Genomic DNA, 27,599 nt, shown 5'->3' on the forward strand with positions numbered 1-27,599 from the left:
TGGCATAAACTCTCAAAGGGTTTTTTAGCTTATTTAGGTATCTAGCTCCATGTTATACTGGTTTTCATATACTACCTTTCTAATCTAAAACTAGTGTGCTTTAAAAGTCACCCTCCTTTCTGCTAGGTAGCTTATTTTCTATACAGAGAGAAAACCATTACGATTTTTTCCTTCTTTCATGACTCACTACATAATGTTTAAAAATGTAACACCCATCTCCTGAAAACTAAGCTATCTCATCATCTGTAGCTACTAGTTATTTCTTAGCTACAGTCCTGAACATGCGAAGTATGATGTCTTATTTCAAAATACTGATTTTTCTCCACTTTAGAAAGTACTTGGGCTTTATGTGCTACATAGTAGGAAGTCTGTGGTTTGTTTCAAACAAAATTTCCCTGCTGTTCAGTGAGCAAGAGCATTGTTTACTACAGTTTTCTGTGTGAAACATTTTCCTCATTCTTGATCCCTACAATCTTCTCCATTCTCCCAAATCCTCCTGACAAAATGTCTGTGATGGAGCCACTGTAATTGATTAGCACCATCCAAAGAAGACTCATACATGGTGAGAAGATCTATGACACTGTCAACTCTTGCATTATTTCCTTCACAAGCCTAAGGCAAATGATTAGTGCATTAAACCCTCAATGTAAGCAGAAATACCTAGCTCTTACAGAAGCAAGGAAAAAAAAGAGCATGAAAATGCCAATAGACTGTACCATAAAGGCTGAAGATAGTAGAAGACAAACAAACCCATGGTTTTTTGGTAGAACTAAATGATTTCTATCTTACAGTCTGGTTTCGGTAGTTCACAGTTGCAATTACAAATCTTCCAGGGTCAAGACCTCCTGGTTTTAGTGCTGATGGCCGAGGACCCTAGAGTACTGTATGAAGAGGACTGCAGTGCTGTGATGCCTCAAGTATGCAGTTGGGGTTTTTTCATGGTGATTAATGAAGATAACTTCAATTAAAGTTGAAATTAGAAGTGGTAAATGATACTTTGTATTGAAAGACTAAAGAAATGGCAACAAGCAACACCACACATAGAGAAAGAAAAGAAGACCCAACTTGTACCCACTATGAAATTACTTATTTGCCAGAAGAAAATGCAGTTTTGTAGCTCATTTATCCCTAAAAATGCTACCAAATGGAATTCCATCTAACTGTACAGTATAATTATTTTGCAGACTTTTTACTTCGAATTCAGCAGCTGGTGGCATAACCCACCTGTTTTCCTCCTCCAGGTCTGCGAGGATTCTCTCCAGTTCCCCTCTTTCCTCACTCTCCAGAGAAATCAGGATCTGGGCAGGGCTTCGGGGCTGGCTCAGGGGGGACTCCTGGTTCAGACTTTGGCAGTAGTGCTGGATTAACAAGTGTTCATCATCGCTGGAAAACACAGGAGGATAAAACAGGCTGTTCTCTTCCTTCTTTTTAACTTCACAGTGAATATGAGGAGATGATTCACTCCCAGTCTCTCATTTCTTACAAAGAGATTTGCTGAACTCTTTGTAACCAACAGCAGAGAAATGCACCTTAAAGCAAAATCTGCTGACCTGTTTCACTGAGTCTCTGATAATTTCCCTTCTCTGCAGAGACCACCTCCCTCCTTCTCTGCTTCTCAGACACTTAAAGCCAAGTTTTTCAACAGCTGACAATCTCAGCTCTCCTCTTCTGACAAACTTCAATTAGGAATTTGCTTGCAAAAAAAAAGCAATCTTCTGCTGCCTGATCTGCATTGTAGAAGGGTATTCAAGCAAGGGCAATGCATTTATTTTTGTACCTACAAACTCTCCTTATGTAATAAGTGTGTGCTTTATTTACCTTTTTTTTCCTATAAAATTCTAAATTAGGTAAACAAAAAAAAAACCCTGAACTAATATAATGAAAGTATGTTATTTTCCACTCAGATTTTTTTTTTTTTTAAATTTGAAAGTGATGTACGCTGTCAGAATACAAATATATTCTGTTTAATACATATGATCTCTTTCCTTATTTCGACTGCCCCTGAAGCTGTCTGCCATCTGAAACAGAAATATCTCAGGAAGAGGAAAGGAAATACAATTCTGAAGACCCTGATCACCTCCCAGAACTACGTGGACTGTTTTAAATATGGTTTAGGTGCTCAGGAGACGCATCCAAATCCTAAGCAATGCAACTTACACCAGCAGTCATTGAGGAACCATGAAAGGTTTCCTTTGACACCATAAGACAGGGTCAATAAAAATGACACTGCTGTTGGAGATCTCATATAACAAAATAATTCAGTCTAGTCAGTCTAGCTTTTCCCTGTTATGTTTCTAAACCAGAATTTAACAGGCATTTTGAACAGCTGTTATTGTTCAAAAATTATAATTTTCCTTGTTTTCATTTTGTTCCTGAAAATGTTAATGATGCAATTTTATGACTGCAGAAGTGCCAAAGCAATGTAGAGCACATTGACACTGGTTCATGAAAGAGAAGTATTAATTTTTCACAAAAGGAAAGGCTTGCCAGTTCCTAAATTTATACTTTTCATGAAGCACTTCAACTGTGATTTCCTTCAAACCACTGCTTTGCATTTATAAATATTCTTACGGATCTTCAGTGAGTTAACAGTGAACAAATGACATAACTACTGAAGTATAATGCCACTTTACAAGCATACACTTTTTGTGTGATTTTCAGCCTACACAGATATTTTATGCATCATTGCAGTGACACTACATATTGAAATGTTTTGGGAGATATATATATATATATGCTGTGATTTTATTTCCCTCTTTCCTTGTTTCCATCTATCACTCTACCTGTACTGATTAGCCAAATAATCCAAACCCTGCAGGAATAACAAGTTAAGCATAATCTGACAAGCAAAACTGAAGTAATTACAGTTGTGAATTCATGGTAAGCTTTGATTTACCTTCAATTTATATCTATCTGGATAATGCTTCTTCCAAAATTCAAAATACACAGATCTATTCTCATTTTAATCGTACAAACTGAAGAACAAACTGGACCATCACTGTTTAACTTATTAACTGAATCATGCCAGTACAACTTCTAATTAAGCGAAGAATGAACTGATCAGTAAGACCAAAGTGTAATACAAGAGATACTATGTATGCATGATTTCTGTGACAAGGACACTGGAATATTTCAGTGGGACAACACAAAATTCCATCTATTAGAGCATTACTACTATACCTAACAATACAAACTTAACATACAACTTGGAAACAAACTTCTCTTTAACTGCATGAAATCATACTGACATTACATATATATTAATTTTGAGGTCCATTTTAACTTTCTCCTTTTTGAACCAATATATTTAAATAATGTACTTGTTTCTAGAGGGGATTTTCTTTCAAAACTGGTAGGCAACAATCCTACCAAGTCAAAAGAGAAACTATTTTGAAACAAAGAAACAGCTTTATCACTATACAAGAGCATTCTGAGCTCACAGGCTCAGAATCAACCTTATAAAATGCTATTCATTTGGAATCTCAATTCAAGTGAATGAAAATTGGCCAGAGTTCTGTGCTGTAAAGGACTGCTACAAATTTAGATTGTGCCTGAATTTTCAAAAAAAATCCATCCCTTAAACTGTGGTAAGGATGAGATAATACAGAATAGATAAAAACACTTTTAGGTAAGTCGGGGTTTACATATTTGATTGATTTAGAATCCATGCTATGGCTTCTCCTACACAGGTGATGAACGAAGACCAAATTTTCAAACACACCCATGACGTAGCGGCTTTTGTGCTGTCTTCAGAAGCATTACTCACAGTTATTTCTATGTCCTTTCATTCAGAGAATAAACAAGACCAAGAATATATCAGACGAGAACCACAAAGGGTCTCAGTGAGACATTAGATTTAACTACTTCTTAAAAATCACAACTTTTATTTATAACTTTACATTTGAAGTAATACAATGAATGCTTGGCAGTGATCTGTCCAACTTACAGCTTACTACTCCTAGTATTTCACAACAATGGTCAGTCCCTCCTTCCTTACATTTGCAATGAATTTCAGGTATTTGTAGACCAAAAATTTCTGTTCAGCCTCACTTCTGTTTTGTATGACACTTTTCCCACACCAACATTTTCTAGCTTATAGCAATTTAACCATGATTAAGCTTGAACTAAGATAGAAGGGGGTTTCTGTGTCTTTGTCCTTAGATCTCATCAGATGATGATCATTTTTTTGAATATGGAAATTATTTTCTGAATAAATCAGTAATTTTTGGAAAGAAATTAGTAGTTTTAATTTTGAAGGTATCATTTGTTGTATAAATTTGGTACTAAGCTATAAGCCATTAATCCAGATACTATGATACAAATTGAAAGGACGAGTACATCATTAAATTGAACCAGATGTGATACATGTCCATGCAAATTCAGCACTACAAAATTTCATTACAAGTTATTAACCTTCCCAAGAAAATACTTGTCAAAACCATGAAAACAGCCTACTTACATGCTCTCATTAGGTGAAATACTGTCATTTAGGTAAGAACCATTGGTGTTCTCCATTTCTGCTAGCCTGTGGAAAAATAAACAAGACTCATTAAAACCAATTATGTTTTTCAGTAACTTTCTTTGTTCTAACATTCTGGAAAGAATTAAAGAGCGTGATGTTTTCGATGAATTTGAAACTCAAATTAATTTACACTCGCTGTTGATTACCAAAAGGTTTTGCAATAAGCTATCACACAAGATTGTCACAATGGCCTGGCTAAACTCACTTCTAAGTTTTCAACCCTTTTGCTGAGGTTATATTCCAACTTCTCTTGATTAATTAATTCCAAAACCAAAGAAAAGCCTTAAGATGCCAGGGGATTACACAAATTGCTTTGTACCTGGCAATGTCATCATCAAAACTGTAAAGATCAGTCATTTCTCATTAGTTTTCACACTCAGCCCCTCCTAAATGGCCTGCATAATTCATAAACACCTCTCCTGATCAGGTGATATGGGAGGAGACAAAGAGGCCAGAATAACTACTTTTCATTACCTCAGCCCTTCAAAATGTACTTGCTTGGTGGAAAAACATTTTCGTATTTGTGCAAGTAATCCATTTTTTGATTATTAAGAGCAGTATGAAAGCACAGAATTGAACTAAAGCAGCGATATACCACTATTTTAATCCTCCAAATCAAGGAGAAATCTTTTTTTGTGGTATTTCATGAAATAAATTAACATTATAATGACACCTGAGATTCATGTAAGAGTTTGGAGGTTTCTGCTCTTCCCATTTTTACTATTACACCAGGGTCCACATTAAAAACTAAATCCTATGCAGAATCATAGAAGGGTTTGGGCTGGAAGGGGCTTTTAAAGCTCTCCAGTCCAACTCCCCTGCACTGAGCAGGGACATCTTCAGCTAGAACAGGTGGCTCAGAGCCCCATCCAGTCTGACCTTAAATGTTTTCAGGGATGGGACATCCACCACCTCTCTGGGCAACCTGCCCTCAGTGCTTCAACACCCTCATTGCAAAAATTCGTTCCTTACATCTAGTCCGAATCTGCCCTCTTTTAGTTTAAAACACTACCTCTTGTCCTGCCACTACAGGTCCTATTAAAATATCAGTAACTGAGTGCACAGCTTAACAAGGACCCCATGGGACCTAAAGACCAATTCTGACCACACAGGTGCTCTGGCATGCAAGTTAGGACAGGCTGGTTAACAGCAACCTCAGATGATGCTCTTGCATCCCAGAGCCTGGAAAGCAAAACCCCAAATTCTATGTTCCTTTAAGAAGTGCTCAGGCAGCCTCTAGCTCTTGTTTTTTTCTTTTTAAAGTAATTTAGAGAAAATCTGCCTAACGTCCAGCTGGTCTCATACCTGCTAGCATAATGTTCAATGCGTGAATGAGTATCATCGTGTGAGAGCTGAGGGGACGAGGCAGGCCTATAAGGCAGAAAACACTGATTAATCACAAACAATACCCCTTTAAAAGTAAAAAGACACTTAGCTATGCCTATACCCTCACATCTCTATGCCTTATGCCATGTTTGATAAAAAGCAAGTTATAACTCCAGGCGCTGTGTGCGCCTCCTCAAGCCATCGGTGCAATGTTTTGTGGTGCCACACCAGGGATTTTGACCATCTGCAATCCGTCTGTTGCCACGATTCTTCTTCATACCGATTCCTAAAGAAGCCTTTTCCAAAGGATTTATAGAAGAGCTTTCACTCTGGTTTTCCCTTCGCGCCTGCCTCCTTTGTTGGCATTTCTGCTTCACATGCAGCCCTGCACTGGCTGCCAAAGTCCTGCTGGGAACCTGTCCTCTGCCTCCCACCCTGCTCCAGTGCCTGCTTCCAGCACATCCCACTTAAAAGAGCCTTTAGGGATTACTCCACAAGCAGCTAGAAATAAATACAAGAAGCATAAAATGTCTGAAATGAGCCTTTAATAACACACTGCAGACACTGATGATTTGGCCTAGTGTCTTTCAAGAGTTGCAATCTCAACTGTAGCTCACTGTGTCATACAGGGGGACACTGTCAATTATGTTGGGTTTTCTGCCTTACAGATGGTATGAGGTCCTCTTCAGTTTTTTGTCAATGAAAAAATTTATGGGATTTTTATCATCAATTATTGTTTCTTACAGCCTCAGCTCTGGAAAACATCAACACTAAATTATGTTGCCCATGCAGTTCAGAGAGCACCCTTCGCTGCCACGTGGGATTTAGCCAATCTACATGTATTGGGAGGTGTCAGACTAACAAAAAGTGATGCAGCTTCCCAACTTGCATGGCAATTTTATATTTTTGCTAAATTTCAACTGCCCTTTATTCCATCTCTGCTGACTCTCCTTCTGGAACTCCTGATGGAGGAAGGAGTTTCTCCCCATTTTAATTTGCTGGATACTGTGGTTCAGGCTGGGACTGCCCAACAGTGATTGCACTGCATTGCACAAGCAGGCAGGTTTTGTATTTACTGGTTATAAACCAAAACTGTAGTAATCTTCTGGTTTGTGAAGTTCCCATGTTAGGAGTTTGACAATCCTGCCATAAATCTATTAGACTTGTCAGCTTCCAGGTTTCTAATCAGCCTCCAAAAGGCTCTAGATTAGGGTCCTTCTGCATTCATAGAACTGTATGCTGGATACACAAAATTTGTCATCATTAGTATCTCTTCTGACACAACAGCAAACTTTTTCCTCTTTAAGACATTACAGGCCAAGTATAACAAATCTCATTTTGTCTGAAATGAGCTTTGGCCTCTACTTCTACTCATCACATGTTCAAGCATTACCACAGCACACCAGAGGATAAATACTCAGTACACAGAGTTCCTCAGTGTGGCAGAGATTCAGTGGATGGGCAATTGCTTCTCTGTGACTTGATATCCTGTTTTGTGTAAGAATGTGTACAGTACAGGGAAGGGAGGGAAAAAGGCAGCAACTCTTAGAGCAGCAGATCACAGAGCAAGATCACAATGGTTTTCTGATAAACTGAAGTTATCCTCATTTTTCTATTTTTTTGTCATACAGCAGATGTTTAGCTGATCTTAACTGGAGTACCATCAATGCAAGAAGTCTTGTTTTCAACATACACACAAATGTAGATGCTAATACTGTGCATAGACTAGGAAATATGTGTTAGAAGTAGTCTTAATTTTGAGCTGGATCATTCTCTTAGTGCCTCTCACCCTGGCACTGCACATGTATTTGTACCAGTACGAAGGAAGGGACAGCACTTGGTTGGGACCTACCGGGAAATGAGGAGATGTCTCTTTTTGCAGTACTGCATGGCAAAAAGTCAGGCCTGACTGGATGAACATATCCCTGCTACCTTGACAGTATCCTTCAACCTCAAAAGTGACCAAGTTGTGTAATATATGTGTACTTATATATATTTTCCAGAAGACAACACAGTGTTGTGTAACTTGCTGGAGCTGATTCTCTCTGCCAATTGCAAGCAGAGAGTGAGGCTACAGTTTCAGGTTTGTCTCCACTTCAGAATATACTGCAATGGAGATATACCTCAAAAAGCTTTTTAGAAGTTTGCTTAAGAAAGCAAACCTGCTAGAAAAGCATTGATTTGTGTTGAATTCAGCTGCTCAGAGGTACTTTTGCCAGTCTCTGAACAAACTTGAGAACGACTGTGCTGCATTTTACATACTCTCAGTGACCACCTGTGCTAGAGTTCACAGTCCTTCCTATCTGAGCACACATACCCAGCACACCTAATCAGCTCAAACAGTCAGCAAGGCTGAGTGACACACCTAATATTTAGCCAAGATAACCATCCCTTTTATAAGGGCTCCACAGCTGCGTTGCTCAAGCTGGGGTCTGCAGGAGCAGCCTGGGAATTCTAGTCAAGTCAAGTGGTGACCAAGTGGCAAACACCACCTTCCTGCAATTCCCTGCAGCCCCAGAGACCTGGCTGGAAGGATGAGGGTACTTTTCTTTGTTCAGCATTTTAGTTGATGCTTCCTGAAAGTGTACAATCAAGTAAATTGTATCATTGTATCATCACAGTGGAAGTAAAAAGACACAAATTCTCACAACTTGGGAACTGCCCCTTTAATTCCTGGCAAGCAGAGTATCTGGGCAAAATATTGGTAATAAGCAGTCAGAGCCATTAACTTCCAACCAAAAAAATTATCTATTTATAAACACTTCCATGTATACCACGTGTTGGTGTCAGAATAGCACTAGCATTGCTGAGTACTGACAGGTGATGCTTTTCTGAGGCACTTCAAAGATTAACCAGAAAACTGGCATGAGAGCACCAGAAAAAGGCATGAGTGTAGAAAACATGGGAAAGCTTTATGATAACTGGTTTGCCTGCTGAAGCTGGAATCACCCTGTAACTGAGAAACAGCTTTAAACATGGGTAGCTCAGTAACTTGAATTGCAGGTCAAGCGCTATAGCATGAAGGAAAGAAATAAAGTTAGTAGAACAAAATGAAGGGCAATTCTTTCCAGCCACTATTAATTTCTTGTTTTTCTGCTTCCTTGTCAGACCAGATGAAAGGACTGTGCTCCAGAAGATACCTGAGTTAGTCTGACAAAAAGTGCAACCTCTCTGTACAAATCCTGCTCCTCGGTATTTCTCAAATTTTCTTAAGTATTACAGGTGACTTAAACTCCTCGTAGCAAACACCAGCAAACCTTCGGTGTGAAGCTGTCAGTGTAGGCACACCAGAATGTTATTACTGTAAGTAACTAGAAATAACCATGTTATGACAGCTTAATTTCATGTTATGTCAGACACAGCAATGGCATTCCATATGATCCAAGGTTTCTTTGAATGTTACTTTTAACGTTGCAATTGTTCTGAAATATAAGGAATCTAGCTCCATAGTTGCATTTATAAAAGTGCATCCTCAAGCTCAAAGCTCCTCTAGTTCAGTCTGGGTCCAGACTTTTGGCATTCTCTGTGGGTGAATTCTCAACCATATGAGGTTTGCAGTATTAGATGTGCTTCTTGGTTGCTTAAATATCCCAGAGGTAGAGCACTTCTCTTAGCTTCCCAAGGGTTTGTGCTCCCAATGAAAATTATAAATCAATATTCCAATGTATACATTTCACTCTTGTTTATTCTACAAAAAAATCAATGGAGGTGCAAGCCATATACATTTCACCATATAGAAATATAAAAAATCTATCTATTAGTTTCTCATTAGTTATCAATATGTGAATTAAAATTCATCCTTATTTAACATTATTCTAGAAGCATCCATGTAACACTAGAAGTAGCAAGTGCCACAATGGCAAATATACATCTATCTTTAGTTTATACTGAGGCTATTACTACAACATTAAGACAATGCATGTGCTGGAGTGGTGCAAGAATGAAAATCTATTCCACAGCTGAAAACCCCTGCTTTTTTAACTTCTGAAAAATACAGTAAACATTTTGCCATTTCAACCTGCCTTTGCAAATCTGAATGTATCTGAAAAACTGTAATAAAATACCCAGTGAGTTTTGGATTAACTGGGGCACTCGAGTGTGCACGGTTGCACATAAAACCAAATTATAGCTTTATCTGAAAAACTGTGTCATTCCTGAAACTGAATTAAATCCATATCACGTTCAATCTCTGTCTTTCAAAAAGCATTTAGTACATATTCAGAGGGGTCGACACTTATTCAGAAACACAGGCTTTTAAACAACAAACTTTGATAAGCATTAGTAGGTCTGCACGAAACCCCTGTTAATTAGATGAGAAATACATACTCCAGGAAAGAGTACACAGTACAAAATCCATGACTGCTGGAAATTCCAGGATTTATCTCATTCTACTTATTTGGGATCAAAACATTCCTTCAGAGAGTGCATCAAAGGAAATAACCGTAAAGAAAGAAGGAAATGATCTCATGTAAAACTAAACAAAGAAATAAACAAAAAGAAAAAGTGAGGGAGCGCAGCAGCAGTAGCAGCAGCAGCAGCACACTTCAGCAAAAGTACTCACGCAGAATCTACTGGCCAGAAGTTGATCAGAGTAACAGGACTGCAAGACAAAAAATGAGGAGGTGAAGAGAAAGGCAGAAGAAACTCAGCAGCAAAATAATTACAGAAAGGTTTAAAAAGAAAAATCACAACAACTAAAAAGCAGAAATCCAACAGACCAACATGAATGGCTGTGAAGAGCAACCAACCAAAAAGTGGGAAAAAAACCTTGAAATCTAAAATTTAAAAAGAGAAAGAGAAAGAGCGAGAACAAGCTGCGTGCAATTGCCATTAAACAACTGATTAAACGTGTAAAAAACCAAAGGGAACTGGGTTAAGTCACTGATTTCTCCATGTGCATCATTACTGCATTTTTTTTTCCATGAAGACATCAAAGTCATTTAGTAAGACTAAATTTATAGGCTGAGAAAAGAAGAAATCATCTGGCAACCTCACAAACATGGTAGCCTAATTAAAAAAATAAAACCAAGGAAAGATACCCATTTGGAAGAAAATAAAAATTTAATGAATGTATCATTAGCCTCCAAATTGCACATCAAACTTAGAAGTCTGTAAGACTGCCAGTAGGACCGTGAGTATTTTTTTTTGCTAACTGAAGCTGAAGTTCCTGTACAAGGACAGGTGAAAGCAGATAAAGGCAATGGCAACTGGAAGCCCAGCTTGTGTTTTCCTGCCAGCCGAGGTAAACAGAAATTAAAGACATAAAGAGGCTTTATGCATTTAGGAAGTGAAAGGAGTTGGCACCAGCTGGGGAGCTCAAATAGTGTACCAAATGAATTGCTACTTAGATACTTCAGAGCTACTCACGTTTCCATGTTGTCTCCCTCCAAGACAGTCTGCACAGGCAGGTAGCCCATTCGTGGGTGCTTTGCAAAATATCTTTTTGTTCGAAATTTGTTTTTTAGTACCTTGGCAAAGTCACGGACGTCTTCTCCTGAAGTTGTCTGAAAGCCACAAATCACAATGATATCATCTCTCATGAGGTTGTCCCTGTTTTTCAGTTGCCTCTTCCTTTGCAGGATCACTTGGAAGAGCTGTGATCACACCAAGCAGAGCTGCCAATGGCTTGAGCCCCAGAACAGCAAGTTTTACTTGTCCATCACCGTCACCTTACAATGCACTACACAGACACTGCTAGTGGGGAGGAAGGAAGGGAAGGGAAGAAGCTCCAAAACCCTCTGACAGGTTCATGCCTCACCTCAGGTGATCTCAAGAAGACAAGCAATAATTAGATAAGAATTTTTCATTTCCTCACCTGGCTGGGGGCAATTCTCTGCCTACTTTTGGTTCAGCACTAAAATGGCTGTATTGAAGGATGCACAGCCAGTCCGTGTGTCCAGCTGGGTGCTTAACTGTCTGGATCCCAACTCTTACCACAAGCCTGTCATCTCCATCTCATGGACTTGTCAGTCCATGAAAGTCTCCAGGTACATTTTCTTCCCAGTTGCCCTCCTCAGCCTTCTGTGCCATTAATATTTTGACCAAAGGGAAACAAAAAGCAGGTGAGAGCTGCTGAAAGCTCTCAGATCAGTTATTTCTTCCTGCACCTGTTCAATGTGAAGCTAGCAGGCATTTAAGATCAATACTCTGAGGAGAGAACAACTTGCATGAAGTTTTCTACTCCCTTGCCTGTAGCAGGCTTCTCTTGCTGCTGTAGAGACCAGCAGAGGAGCACAATGTAGATTTAGAGTCCTAAAGACCAGAAAAAGCCAGGCAGAGTTTAAAGGATGTCTGCTGTGAAGATGCAAGACTTATTGAGAGCCTGACGAAGAATCGGGCAATTTCCTGATGAATTTTAATGTAAGACTTCAATTACCTTAGTCAGGCTGCACTCCCTTCTCTGAACCTTGCAGAAACACTAAACCCTGAAGTACTGTTCTTTTACAGTAAATTAAGTTCCTCCTGACCCACATAACAGTATTTCTTCTCCAGTGTATCTAATTTAAAGAAAAGAAATGAGGGAAAAGTTAATCTTTCTGACATTTTTACTGAGTTCTATGACTTCTGCTTAGAGGGGAAGGATGTGCTGGAACCTATCAGTCAAGCCAACCTTAACAGAGCTTTTCAAACAAAGATACACAGATTTTTAAAAAGTAGAAAAATTAAGGATGGTTGAAAAATTATCTGCAGAAAGACTGAAAAGGCAAATATTATCCCTGTACTTATGACACCTACGAGCTTCATGCAGAGCTGGAAAGAATTTGGCTCCCTTTCTCGTCAGTCTGTTTGGCAGAAAAATTCAGTGACTGGCAGAGAAGTGACACAGCAGAACCTATGAGCCAGTACAGCAGCATCTGTGTTTTCAAGGAACAGAGATAATGCTTGGTACTATCAAGTATCCCTTCCATAATTCATCAGAAGTAAAGACATTTGGCTAAGGGAGGGATGAAGTGTGCCCAGACCACCCAGAGGACTCTGGAAAGGAGATTTACTGAGGTGGCTCCCCACCCATGCCCCCGGAGGAGGGAATTCTCTCTGCTGAATTCCATCTGCAATGCCTGCCAGGAGAGCTCCTAACCAGCTTGTCATCAGGAGAGCATACAGAGCACATCAGCTGGAAACACAGAAGAACTTTCAATATTTAATCTTGGTATAAAATAGATGAAGCACAGCTTTCTGTCCAGTTGCTCACCTGTGTCATTTATAACCATTTATTAATGCCCTGTTTCTGATGTTGAGAACACTTTCTATTGTATTGAACTGTAATTTGGATTGAGTGTTTTCAGGTATGATTAGCAATGAAACATTCTTTGCCTCAACCTTCCTGGGACTGTTCTCCCCCATCTCTACCCCGAACCTTTTCCATGATAACTAAACAGCAAAATGCTGTGTTTGCACAGAAACATCCTGATCTAGCTGGTACCCCAAGAATCCCAAGATGAAAATATATCTTCTACTGACAACTAAAAGCATCAGGCACCTCTCATACGATCCAACTGCCATTTAAAAAATATTCAAGGAGCACAAGAAAGGCAAAGAAAATGTGATTATTATGTGGACAAGATGATAAACTGAGGCTATTTTCAGCCAAACCTTCTGATTTACTCCACAGATGTTTTATTACATATGATTTTCAGAGTAAAATCATCCAGACCAAAATCCCCAGCAGAACTGGTTTATGAGGAAGAAACTGGAGTTTCAGCATCCCAGCTCTCTTAAATCAAAGCAACATATAGGCAGCTGGGTTGAGCATGTTCCAAAACTATTCTGAAACCAAACTATTTCATAAGAAATAGTTCGTTTTATTCACATAGGAATAGCTTTACCATCAGCTGACTTCTCCCAGTTTGGTGTAAGAAAGTGCCCTGCCAACCCACCTCCCCAGACCTCAGCCCTGAATGGAAACCCTAGACGTAGACAGGTCTATCAGTTTGACACACTTCCTCCCAAAAAGGCATTTTTTATGTTCGTGTGTCACTGTTAATTAAACCCTAACAGAAAAATCATCCTGCATTTACATCTCAGTCTAGAAGTTGTCTTCTATGCTTTGTTTGAAACCTCTTTAAAAGCCGTATGTCTTTGAACAATAAATTGAGCTGTGTTGCTTTCAGGAATAATTGTTGCAATTTTTCTGTCTAAATGAAAATCAGGCAACTGCCTTGCCCTTATTGTGACTCAACCTTTTGCAAGAGAGGGAAAATTATCACATCCCTCAGGTATTTAGCATGAGTTCTCAAAACTCCCCTAAGCAGAATTAAAGACTGCAGTGCTCAAAAGTTTCTTGATACTAAGAGGGAGGGAGAATAAAAATATCAGAACCCTTCAGTGCGCACATCAAATTATTGCAAAGATACTATCAAAGAAGGCATCACATGTCTTGTGTCTGCCAAAATACATTTTAAGGGAGAGATTAGTGTGGAGGAAGACTGATAAATGCTCTGCCACCTGCATACTCTTTTTCATTTATTTAGAAAACAATTACAAACTAGACATAGCTTCAGTGGATGTTCAGTCCCCCAGTACTTGGGTAAATTTTTTGTAAGAGCAGCAACACAAAAAAAAGTGGGGCTTGCTGTGTGTCACATTCGCTTCCCCCTCCACCGCAGTTAATCCTTCTCTAATTCAACTGGCTGCTTGTGCAGCCAGGCACGGCACATTAGCACGGGTTGCTGGAGTTCAGGGAAAAATCTCCTGGCTGTGAATGGTTCTTTATTCTGAACCAGCAAGCTGGACGTGGTGGCAGGTTTTCTGTTCACCACCACGTCCACCTCTTAGTAATCCGTGATCTCCAGGGAGAACACAAACCTGCTGGATACAGCATTGCAGTGAGTTGCTGCAGGCTGGAGGTGGGCCTCATTATCCTTTTTTATTTCTCTTTCCTCAAAACACATCAAAAGGATAAGAAAATAGTTGGAATATACTGGTTTGTGCACTCTGTGCACCACTCATGAATCTCCCGTGTTGTTTATTAGCAAGGGTAAGAGCGGCAAAGTGCAAAGCAAACCTGCAGCCAATCCAGGAAGGAGGGATTCAGCTGCAGGTGGAAGGGAGGCTCCCGGGCACTCGGTCAGTCGCTCACTCACCCTGCCTACGACTCAGATCATGAGATTCTGCTCTAGGAATGCCTGCAATGGAGAAGTCTGTTCAGGCCTGCCCGGGCAGCGCCAGTGACTCCCTCTGCCTTGTGCAGCAGTTCAGGCAAATCGCCTTTCCAGCAACCTCAGTCCCTGGGGGACAGCGCTGAAAACCACAGCCAACAAATACTGAGGAAGAGCCAGCAAATCTGCATTGGCTGCCCTTGCAGAGATTCCCATGAAATACTGCCACTGAAAGGTAAAAGTCAATAGATAATGCAAGTAACTATCTGTAAGTTAAAACTAACAAAAATTCTGGATTTGCTTCACCATAATATTTTAGGGGAATAAATTTTTTTCTCTCCTATTTAAATGTCTAGGAAAAGCTGAGAGTCTTTACTTCATTTTGGCCATGCCTTTTTGCTTGGATGAAGATGTACGGACTGTTCATATAATTTTATGAGGCTAGCCCATGTATAATTTTGATGCTTTATTTTCACTATTTATGACTACCAGCAGATGAAAGACTAGGAATCATCCTATCTCACCAGGAAATGCTGGCCAGAGCGCACTGCTTCAAGACCAGCACAAGCAATAGCAAAAGCAGCTGAAAGCTCAGTCTTGCTACAAGGTGGAAGTTTAACTTGAGAGCGCCTCTAATTTATGCCCCTTTGTACTGGTCCCAAGAGGCCGAAAAGAAAAAGAAGCACACTGAGAGAGAAATGCAGAATTTCCTTTGCCAGCTGTCAGGCATGAAAGAAATGTTTATGTAAAACCAATTACTTTGGGAGCCGTGAAAGAAGGGTGAAGACCCTGACCACACCATCACTGCAGCACCCTGCACTGAACACCCAGGCTTCCCCCTTCAGAAATGAAATCCAACTGGCAACCTTGAGATCTTCCCTGGCATTTTATATCATCAAGTGATCATACCATATTTACATGGTACAAAAGTACCATGAAATACTGAAGAACGTAAAAATGCAACCATAGTGTTGTGGGGGACAGCAAGTGAAGTGGCAACCTGCTGAGGAAAGGAGGAAAAAAAATCACACAGTAATATGGAGGAAACCTTGGGACCTAAGATACGAATGAGTATTTGCACAAATCACGTGCTTCCAGCAGGATCCATAAAGTGAGCTATGGCACTGAACATGAACAAGTTCATTAGCACACAACAGTACATTACGACACAGAATTGTGCAAACAGTGAGCTTCAATTTGCTTCAAACCATTGGAGTATCCCTGGCTAAGCATCAAAAATTGCTGGCATGTATAGTATATAAAACGAGATTTAATTATGGGGGAGGGAAGAAAAGGCATCCTAATGCTTCATTACCTTGCATATAGGAAAAGAAGCTCTCCTTTCTATGTAAGAAGGGACAGTTAAGGGTCAGTAAAACAGCTACTTACTGGTGTGCAGTATTCCACCATGGGATAGTGCATTTTGTGACCTTTTGCAACACGGCCAGAGAAGAAGCAACTTTGGCAGATGTCATAGTTAAAGTGCTTTAAACTTCTGTACCTAGAAGAGGATAAAAAGAAAATTCACGGCTTCAGAGCCTTGTATGTGACTGCTTCGTATCAGCCCATCAAGTTTTCTGTGTTAGTAAATTCTCTTCCATGAGATGTCACACGGTGTACAATGCCCAGCAATACTCCTCTGCCCTGAGGGACAGGTACTGCTGCTTCAGATGTTTGTCAAAGATCTCAATCTTCAAAAACATTTCTAATACTGGGCAAAAGAGAAGATTTCTACACATTCACTCACGTGTAACATAGGAAAGACACCACCATACTTTTTATTTCTATAACACTAACTTCAGATCTTTTGCTCTTCATCATGATTCTTAAAACAGAATGACCTCCAGGAGGAAAATTCAAGAAAGTAATACCCTCTCAGTAAGTCACTCTGGCAAGCCCCTTGTGTCCTTCCTAACACCTCTATAAAAACAATTTTCCTGTAGAGCATTCCATCCATGCAAAACTCCAAATGCATTTTTGGGCCATCATTTAATCTCATCAGCTCTGTGAGGCAGCTAACTGTTGTATCTGCTGTGCTGAAGTGGTTGAAAGAGCCGGAGGCATAAGGGTTGTCTTGTTCCAAATACACGAAGCAGCTCAGCCACAACGACCTCAAAAGAACATTGTTTTACATGAACTGGGTGCACAGTATTAGCTTTCTAAAAGCCTTCCAATACAGTATCTTTTTGTCAAGTGTGTACACAGGGTTTCAATGACTTGCAAAGACTGAGAAAAAAATCTGTGACAGACAGATTCTACTATCATGATAATAGATTTGTTATATAAATTTAAGAGACAGATGACATCAGTCAAGTAAAATTAGACACAACACAGAGCTCCAGTGTCCACTTCCCAAGTTCTCGGTGCTTTCAACAGACTATCCATTCACTTGCCATCCTTTGATTTTTCCAAGGGCCACATTTTTCATTTCCACCTACTTGTCTTTGGCTGGTTTATACAAAACTGTGTAAGTAATACAGTAGCTCACAAACCGTATCTGGGAATGGGAAAATCAGACTTTGTGGATGTACTGAATTACTCACATCCAATCCATAGATCTTCCTCAGTAATATTTATCACTTCCCAGTTAAGGTATTCACAGGGAATAAAAGCAGGAGGAAAAGAATTTAGATGATTAGAGCAACAGCCTCCAATTCAAAACAAAGCAATAAAAACCTTCATTATTTCCCCTGTTTCCCAGTGGCTGTGAAACTATAGCAGAAAGCACTGCCTCACTACATGCATAAAAGCAACATTCATATGCTTCCAGGTTAGGGCAAAATGATGGCTTTTTTGTGTAGCACTGCTTGCTGCTGTTATCTATCTGGGTTTTGGAAACAAAATTACAGAAAGCTCTTTGTAAACAACATGATAACATAGAAGGAGAAATGCCAATGGTAAAAGAAGACTGTGTGTAAAAAGGGCAGAAACCGTACAAAGCAGCTATTTCGAAGCAAAGTGATAAAACAAGTCTAGGCATAATTGAAAGTGAGTATTTACTTAGCCCTTAAGTGGCTTCTAAACAGGCACACCAACACACAGCCATTTTACAACACAGTGACTTATTCATTGCCATAGTAACCACAGTGTCAATCCAGATGTTTAAATAGACCAGCAACATTTCCCCCACTCCAGGTTAATGTTCCACCAACATTCTTTTGCTGAGAAACGCACATGTAGCTTTTACATGCCTGAGAATTTTCAAGGCACTTCCTGCTTTATACTATAACAGAAAGGAATTCATTAGGATCCAATTCAGAAAATGGAACTGCATAGGACACATTGAATGTAAGGCAAATTTTGTTGGTTGTGCAATCCAACAATGCTTTTGTTGAGGCATGGAGAGACTGGGACACAGAGGAAGGGCCATATCTTAACTTGTCCTCTTCAAGCCTCCCATCACTGTACCCAGTCTAGGTGCCACTCTCCCTCATGCCCCCATCATAATTATTTTTTCCAACAACAAAAGGCATATAAAATGAAGCTCCTGGTTTGCCTGGCATCAGGCAGAGCTCTTGATCCACAAAGCAGAAGCACATGGGACCGAAAGGGAGCAAGTCTGTACCTGAATCCAATAATGGGGCACTCCTTACAGATGTTACACTTGGCTTGGTGCTTGGCGGTCTCAGCAGCAGCTACCCTGTGCAGGACAGGCAGCCACACCATGGACTGTGGTTCCAGCCTCATCCAGTCCAGGAAAAGGGCTGCTTCAATCTCTGGTTTGTTGTTGGCCTGCAACACAAGGGGAAAAGTGACAGGGGCTGAGCACAACTGATCTGTCTATTCACCATCTAATAAACTGTTCAAGCTCTTTGCTTCTTGTCAGCTCCGTATCTCTTCTCTGCATATACACCAGCTTTTCCCCCAGTCCAGCTACTCATTAAAAAAAATAAAATAAAAAAAAAAAAATCCCCAAGATCCTGCCTTCAAGCCAGGAACTGAAAACTATTATTAATATTTCACATCTCTCTTTCTCTTATTCCCTATTACATTAGACAGCACTACCATATCCTTTGTCACAGACAAAATCATCCACTTACAGGATCACTTTTGATGCCTGATCTCACATTCCCTGTCTCTCTTATCTCAGCCTGCATAGCACTGCTTCTCACCTATTTTAAAAACTTTTATCCAAGCCCTAAAAATTGCATATCTTTTGATCAAAATTCCTCTCTCCTTAACATCCTTCATTATCACACTGACCTTTCTTCATAATGCACATGTAAGAAAATAACTCAAATCCCTCTCAAGCCTGTTGTTGAACATGTAAACCCTCAGCCTCCTTAAATGCCTCAAACCCCCTCTTCTCACCAGATCTTCTTTAAATTTCCCATCACTGACTGCAAACACAATGCAGTTCTGTCCCACAAAATACAATCCTCATATTCCATTACATCCCACACTCATCTCTGCCAACAGCAGAAGAGCCTATGAATGCTTCGCAGCAAACCCATTCCTCTGCTGCCTTCCCATCCCAACCAGTGTGACATTTCAGGTTTCTCTTCCATGGTAACTTCAAGGCAGCTCAGCCACTGAGCCACATCCCATTGTGCCACCCACCACGCACACCCCAAAAAATGATACATTGTCCCTACCCGGAGCACCTACAGTATGGAAAAAGAAAACAGAGACAAAACCCACAAGAAAACATGGGACAATAGTGATCTCTGTGCATGGGCAGAGGTCACGCTGCACCAGCAGGCTGGACACTGCAAAGAACAGTGCAGAACAAAGGCAAGGAGCATCAAAAGGGATTTAAAGGAAAACAGTGGAATGAGGGAGCCTGTGTTTACAGGAAACAGCTCTCCATCATGCAAGGTGTCACTAAACCTGCACAAAACTGGTCATCTGAGAACCTGGGAGATGGTTTCAGTGCTGAAAGTGAGGTGATGGATCAGGCGGAAACCTCAAGGGGCTCACAGGAGAGTGGGAGAAGGGAGGACGTGTCAGCACAAGGAACAGCCCAAGTGATGAAGAAGGATACCATCGTGCTCTGTTTCTCTAAACCATCACTACATGCTAATTCCAATTCCTCGAGACATTTCCTTCCATGCTACCCACAGCAACAGAATATTTATGGTCTGAATATATTTAAATCCTCTGTTTTCCCTTTTCTCTAGGCTTTCAAATACAGCTCTCAGTGGGCCAGTCTTTTATATTTCAAACTTCACAAGGCTGACTGTTTTCCTTTGTGGCTCCAAATCTATTTGAAGCATTTAAATAAATAATAAGCATTAATGTATCATGTACATGAACCAAGATGAATATGGGATTGAGTACTGGGGATTTTTATGCTTGCTCTCAGTTATTTTTCCAGTTTCTCATGAAATCTGAGTTTAGTATAACCTAGCTAAAACCTTATTCCTTATATAAGGAATATATAAAATAACAATAATAATTATATATTTAATGAATAATTATATTTTTATATTAATACTTATATTAATATATAATAATTAAATATATTTAATTAATAATTAAGTATTAATAATAATAATGAAACCTTAAAACCTTATATAAAAATGCTAGCAATGAATTTTGATAAAGAAAATCACAACTGTTCTGCAGGACAGAGAGCTATAGGGAAAGCCAATCAGTTATAGTTTTGTTTTTTGTTTTCTTTTAAATCTAACACTGTTTATAACCTTGACAAACAAATTAACTGATCAATATGTGAAGGCTAAGAAAAATGCAGTCTCCCAGACAGAAACTCACAGAAAAGATACAGAATACAAACCCTGTAATATACTTGAATAATGCATTGCATTAAAATTGACTTAAAATACTGTTGCAATACTTCATTTCATTAGAAACAAAGATTCCTGGTCAGAGCTTCCTTCTTGAGATGCTAGTTTGGGAAACCATATAATGACTCCTATGGCTACATTTGGGATCCATAAACATGGACTTCTAGTATAGTCATTAACATCCTTTTTTTGGTGTTTAGGGTAAAAACATCAAATCAGAGCATATCTACAATTATTCAGATAAAGTCCTTCACAATTTGATATTCACTAAAGGATTACATTAAATGGAATACACACCAAAACACTTCTGAAGACTTCTGCATTAAACCCTAGTTCTCTGTTTTTTCACGTAGCTACAGAATTTAGGAAGTTCCCCCCAAAATAAAAAGAGAAAATCAAAAGCACAATAAAGTCCAGACAACACTGGCAAAAGAATTTGTTCAGAACAGTGAATACTGCCTTCTGCCACAGTACGTCAGTGAATTCAGTCGAATTAAATTAATTCTGGAACTCCTAAGTGAAAGGCATGTTTATAAAATATGACCATCTATATTTTCAGCTGGAAGGCAGGGCAATAAAGGGGCAGAGGAGAGGCTTTCTGTGACTCACTCAGGGATCCAGCTTCAGCCAGCAACTACACTGGCAAACCATTACCCTGCCTAGCAGACTACACTTTCTATACAGAGGTCCTCTAAGCCTCAAAAAAAAAAAAAATTAAGAGGATCTCTTAATATACCATTCCTAATAGAAAAACATGAGGTGTATGGAAATGCTGCAGTGCAAGCTGCAGTCAGAATAAGAATGAGCCGCTCAAAGCACTGCTCTCCACTTGTAGCTGCTTTAAATTTGCAGGGAAAACGCTGCAGCAATGAAAGACTTTCTGTAACACCCAAAGATCTATTTTAATTTTACAGTCACTGTCAATTGCCAGCAGTCCCAATAGCTGCCTAGACAGAGCTCCGTATGGCAGCTGTACAAAACCTGTGCTCAGAGAGATTAGGTGCATTAAAATGTATCAGAACTGGTTCTGAATTATATTACATGGAGATTTAAAGCCACGTGGAGAAAAGCTGGTCAGGGTCAGACACTATAGGACAGACACTTCTCGACTGCTCCCCGAGCTGCTATTACAATTTTTTAATAATCTCTAAATCCAGTAAGGCAGCAGCTGAAGATTTTACATACGGGAAAAAGGCTGAATTCATACAGTTCATATCTGAAGCAACAAGATCAAGCTGTAAAGAATATTAATGGTTCTTCTCTTGAACACATTTCTGTGCAACTCCCAATTTTTATGGTAATAACAGAGTGAATCATAAAGTAAAATTCATTAAGGCCTTTCCAGCTTACAAGTAACAATTTGTTATGGAGGACATTCAAATTCATTATGTTCCAGACATCTGTTTTTCAGTATTTATTTTGCAGAAACAATGGAGGAATAGGAAGTTGGGTAGTACTAGCATCTTTATGCAATACTTGGGAGATGAGTTTTTTGTTCTGCCCTCCCTCTTCCTCCAGCGAGTAGTTGAAAAAATATTCTATGCTATATTAACTTTATCTGTCCATAATAGGAAATTTGCTCCAAAATACAGTTGGAATTTTACATGAACAATGTGGTATGTTTTTGGACTGAGTCAGATAATACAGCAGAAATTTTGGATAACATTTCTGATTAGCTATATTCTGTTTATGCAGTGTAGGAAATTGACCAGAAATAAATTAACATTGTTAATTTAATGATGTTTTTCACCCCAGGTGGAAAGCTTTACATTAGCAAATATTGGCTTGGACAAACCAAACTGAGGGATGGGATTCTTATGACTTGTTAAAGTTTAAAAATGCACAGCAGCCAGTAACAGCAACCCTGTCTCCCCAGAGTCAGACCTAACCCTGTTCACCCTCGTCTTCCACTCCTGTATTACACTGGATTGCACTGACTACGCCAATCAATGTTTTTAGTGTTGTGGCAAAGAATAATAAAATAAAAGAACATGAACCCAGAACTGAATTGGTGTAGTTTTATATCATCCACACTTGAACACCATCTTCCTGATCCCCATCCCCTAAACCATTTTAAAATAGCTCTTGAAAGCAGTTCACTTGTAGGACTCCTCAAGACTGACTCCAAAGTCAGGCACAGATAAAATCCTGCTGAAATGAAACCAGCATTGCTGTTTTATGACATTTACAGCACAGCAGCTTGAGGAAGGATTTGCTAGTTCCCTTTGGCCAGCTCTCTCTTGTCAGAGCCAGAAGCAGAAGCAATATCCTATGAATAGAAACAAGGGCTGCCTGAATCTCTTAAAAGAGATCGAGCCCCTCAACAGCAATACTGCACTTGTAACTTATTTTCATATAGACTTGTATATATAACTATATATAGTTATTTGTATACAGTACTGGTATTTCCTAACTGCTCAAAAAATAAAAGCAATAAACAATGCCTCAAGAAACAACTGTCCAACCAATTCAAATCACAGCATTTACGGCCAAAGTCACTTTTAGGATCCTGGACTAGGATTTGTAACACCCAAACGCCACCTAAAAGGACTAACAGCTCTATTTTGGATTTTATTTGCCTGAGTAAATACACCAGATTTGGACACACTTCAGTGGTTTTAGAAAGCAGGCTGATCTTGCCTTACCAGTGGTCAAGTACAAATCTAATGATGAAGACGAGACAACACAGAATATTAAAATACTTTGCTTCACCAAAATGAAGCAAAACAAGGGTTAAAATACATGTACGAGTTAACTGCACATATTTTACTACTCCTTAGCTTCATCTGTTATAGTTTTTAAAATCAAGTACTCTAATTCAAGTGTATCCTTGAAAGAAAGCATACTTAAAGGAGTTTATAACCAAGAAACAACTATCCAACATTTTACTGAGAAATGGCAAGGGACAATTTCATCTGAGCTGCACTCTGCTCTCTCATCACATTTCTTCAAAGTCCCAATGTCACAGTAACTCATCCAAGGCAGTGATGTGAATTTCTAGGTCCTGTTTACACTATATGAGGAAAGCATATTAATAATTTTCCACTGTGATTAAAAACCATGTGTCCTTCAGTCGATATCATTTCCCTATCCTGTTTACTTAAAAAACGTACCCATCAGAGAACTAAAAGGAAAGTCCTTTCACACTGCAGCAACACTGAATTCACTCAATTTTTCATGGATCTATAGATTGCTTTGATGCATTCAGAGCTTAAGCAGAACTATACAGTCTTCGAGTGGTCACTGGATTAAGCTCTTTGCTCTCTAAACTTTAAAGTATTTTTTCTTTAAAATCTCAAAGCAGAAATTACATACCCCTGCCCCAAATAGGAAAGGTAAGTCCCATGATATCCTTCCCCTCCCAAGAACTTCTACCAGCACCGTCCCACAAATGAAAAAAGCTATGGAAAGCACAAGTCAGTGCTGGGAGGGGTGAGAGGTAGTAGGACTGGAGCAGCAGCCTCGGGAGAAGGAGACCCAATTCTCAGGAGCAGAGGTGTGCAGGGCTGGGCTCCTCCCTGCCCAAACCTCATTCTCAAGGACTCACTCTTCAAAAAGCAGCAGAGATTTCCTTTGTTATCACTGGGAACAGTAAACATCCCCTTTTTTCCTGCTGCTGTGCAGACAGACAAGGCCGTTGCCAGGGCACCTAACCTAAGGGAGCTGGGAGAACCATTTCTGAAGCACACAATTGTTGCAACTCTGACATGACTGCAATTATATTGCTGGCTTATCATCACCAGAAAGAAGGAAGAAAAAAGGGAAGAGAAAAACAGAACTAAAGAAAAAGCATTCCTCAACGTGGGCGTACAAAGAAAGACTTAAATTAGTTCCCATGCAGTAATGTAAACTATGAACCCTCACAACTCTCGCTCCAGTTAAGGGAGGCTGCTGGGAGCAGCGGTACTCCCTCGCAGGCCAGCTTTTCCAGGCCAATTTCCTGGGCTGCTCTGTGTTCCTCCCCACCAGCACTTCTGTGCTTTCCCCCAGCCTGTGGATCCTGGTGCCCACCATCCTACACGGAAAGGATGTCTCTGTGTTCCCCTTCTCCCTTTCTCAAGGAAAGTTCTTATCTCTTTCCCCATCTCCATTCCTGGCTGCTCCTTTCTGTCATGCCTCATTCTACCCAGCCTTTTCATTTATCACTTCTATTCTTACTGCTGTTCTTACTGTCATTCCCTAAGAGTCCTTATTTTCCACTCCTTAATTCCTTCTCCCTTGCCTTCATTAGGGCTTTCCCTATGTTTGGATTTCTGCTCCTCTCCCCAGGACTCTATTTCTCCTCCTCATCTCAACCTCCCTCCCCCTTTCTGTGCCTCCTAGAAGATTGTCTGTTCTGCTGCAGCCCAGGTTGGAAACCACCCTTGCACTTGGAGAGTTAAAATGAAGCTTCATCCAGAGGAAAAAAGAGAGGATGACATTCCTTTTATTGCAGGTAAGAAGAAAATCTATTTTTCAGTGCAGGTAAGAGAAGGAAACCTCAGGTTTTCTGATGTTCTGATTTCTGAGCATACCAAAGGTTGTGTCCAGCTGTGCTTGGGCTATTCCCAAATATGCCAGCAGCTGGATAAGGTACAACGTTCAGCCTGCTGGCATGTCTTCATTTCTAATGACAATGTTGCTAACTCATTTTGTTCAAATAAACAGGTATTACAAAATCCAGAACCACAGAATAAGCTGAGTTGGAATGGACCCACAAGAATCACTGAGTCCAACTCCCAGCCCTGCACAGGACCATCCACAAAAGTCTTCTTCCTACTTTAAAAAAACAGGCTTGGTGTGTTTCATCACTATGATTTTTATTGTTTTATTCCTAGTATAAACACAGAGAATGGCAGCCCCCTTTCAAAAAAACCTATGATTTTGCCAGATTCTGAGGTCACCTTCCTTATCAGTTTTTCAACAGTGTTCTAAAGTGCTGTTGACATTCACTTGGGAAAATGACAGAATCCAGTGAGTCCTAATTTCTGAGGAAGGTCATTTGCACAAAATTTTGACCATGAATTTGCTGCAGCATCATTTTGTGTTTGTGTCAATTGAAAGCCCAACATGGAACTCAAGGCTTGAAAGTACCAGCGAGGTCTAACACAGCTATAAACATTACAGTCCACAGTTTATGAGCATGGGTTATCCACCCACGACACAGCCCTATAAAACATTCATTCTAAAATGGCATCTAATACAGATTAGAATAATAAAGGGTCAAGACATGAATGACAGAAACAGTAAAATGTGAATCCTGTAGAATTAATCTGTTAAAAGAAATGTGAAAAATACAGAAAGCAAATGTCCCATCACAACTGAAGTTTGTGGTGATCTTAGAATTAGATTCTTTTCACAGTCATTGTGTGTAAGCAGTCTACTTCCAAGCATTAATATTCATTGAAAACACTTGCTGTGTTTTGCTTACTACAGAACTGAAACTACTACATAATGAAACTTGAGCAGCAGGCAAAAAAGCCAACAACTCCCCCCTTCCCCAAGCAAACAAAAAAATCCCTCAGGGACAGTGAGGAGATGGGAAAAGAGCTTTCTTCCATTGTAATGTAGAAGATGCATTTAGAGTTAATCACAGACCATACATTACCTCCCCTCCTCTACCTTTTCATTAAGCAGCTGTCTTCATCTTGTGCATTCTGCTGGTAGTTATGATAAGGATGAATAATTCCCTTAACTCTCTTCCTCCCCAGATTAAATAATTTACAAGTTTGAAAAGAGCCTGCAGTTTTCTGTGTATTCCTCAACAGACAGGACAGGAATTCTTTCAGAACTCTTTAAAAAACTGGCATTATCCATTCAAGGAGTGGAAGGAGCTCATCGAGCACTCCTCGCCCCTAGACAGCACTGGAGGGAGTCGCCTATTGCTCGCCTGGGCACCTGGCTGTCACTGGTAGGTACATGCCCAAAATTCAGATTAACCACTGCTGTTCACCCACATGGCAGCAATAAACAGTTATCTACTGCTGGCAATAGGAAACTGTAAAACCAGGAGCTGCCGCAACAAAGACTTAAAACTGTTTGGAGGGTTCAGTTCCAACAGAAGCCCCGATGACAATTATCTGCTGCCTGAAATAATTCAAATACCCCTCATGAATGGAACAGTTTAATGCACTGATGGCCACTATCATCACACGACCCACAGTACCCCAATCCTCATCCCAGATTTCAATCCTCAGAAGTACAGGAGAGCTCAGAACAAAATACCAATCGGAAAATTCACAGTGAGCAAAACACGAACTTACAAACTGGAAGCAGCTTCTGACGCTCGGCTCGATGTTGCTGCCCCCGAAGGAGGCCACCTCCCCCAGCTGCCGCGGGATCTGGATGGAGTCGTGCAGCAGCAGCCCCAGCCGGCGCTGGTCACAGAAGCCAGTGGAACTTGCCACTTGTTTGAACAGGTCTGGAGGAAGGAAAAGGACACCAGAGGTCAAGCATCGCTACCAGGATGCGGCAAACAGCCCAGATTTGCATCGTTTCCAAGGCCTGCAGGTGCGGTCAGCAGCCCTGGTGGACATGAGTACAAATATGACCTCAATCTGGCTGCTTCTTTTCCCAAAAACACTGGGGGTTCTCTGTGAAATGGAAGTCTAGTGGTAATTTTTAATAGCATTACTGGCTTGTACCTGGGAAGAAAGGCCGCTCTAACACAGAACCTGTGTCATTACTGATAATGGATGCAGTGACTCTGTAACAGAGCTAACTGAACAGCAGGATCTTCATGCCACAACACAGATGTCTAAAAAATAATGTTTAATGATAAAATAATTTCATACAACATAGAGCACCTTTTTAAGTCTTAGCAATAAACATACAACTCAGAGAATCCATTTCTCTTCCAGATGAGTTAAAATGATAAAAAAGAGCTCACTTTGATGTATCATGATTTTTTAATTCAAGAGAATTTCT

At 39.9% G+C, this 27,599-nt stretch overlaps 1 protein-coding gene across 17 annotated transcripts in view; it reads right to left on the reverse strand.

Moving 5' to 3' along the window:
* DMD (dystrophin) overlaps nt 1–27,599 on the reverse strand; it is a 1,179,964-nt gene that overhangs the window by 27,145 nt on the left and 1,125,220 nt on the right. For 13 of the 17 annotated variants that reach the window (XM_032100882.1, XM_032100890.1, XM_032100894.1 and 10 more), the window contains 8 exons: nt 26,936–27,093; nt 18,512–18,678; nt 16,336–16,447; nt 11,216–11,352; nt 10,410–10,448; nt 5,828–5,893; nt 4,460–4,525; nt 1,225–1,383 (listed from right to left, as the gene is read on the reverse strand). In XM_032100882.1, coding sequence (XP_031956773.1) covers nt 1,225–1,383; nt 4,460–4,525; nt 5,828–5,893; nt 10,410–10,448; nt 11,216–11,352; nt 16,336–16,447; nt 18,512–18,678; nt 26,936–27,093 — 904 coding nt within the window. The remainder of the gene's footprint in view (nt 1–1,224; nt 1,384–4,459; nt 4,526–5,827; nt 5,894–10,409; nt 10,449–11,215; nt 11,353–16,335; nt 16,448–18,511; nt 18,679–26,935; nt 27,094–27,599) is intronic. The other 4 variants (XM_032100895.1, XM_032100880.1, XM_032100892.1 and 1 more) reach the window with 2 other exon arrangements.

Source organism: Corvus moneduloides, chromosome 2 (assembly GCF_009650955.1).
Source record: "Corvus moneduloides isolate bCorMon1 chromosome 2, bCorMon1.pri, whole genome shotgun sequence".
Taxonomy (NCBI): Eukaryota; Metazoa; Chordata; class Aves; order Passeriformes; family Corvidae; genus Corvus; species Corvus moneduloides.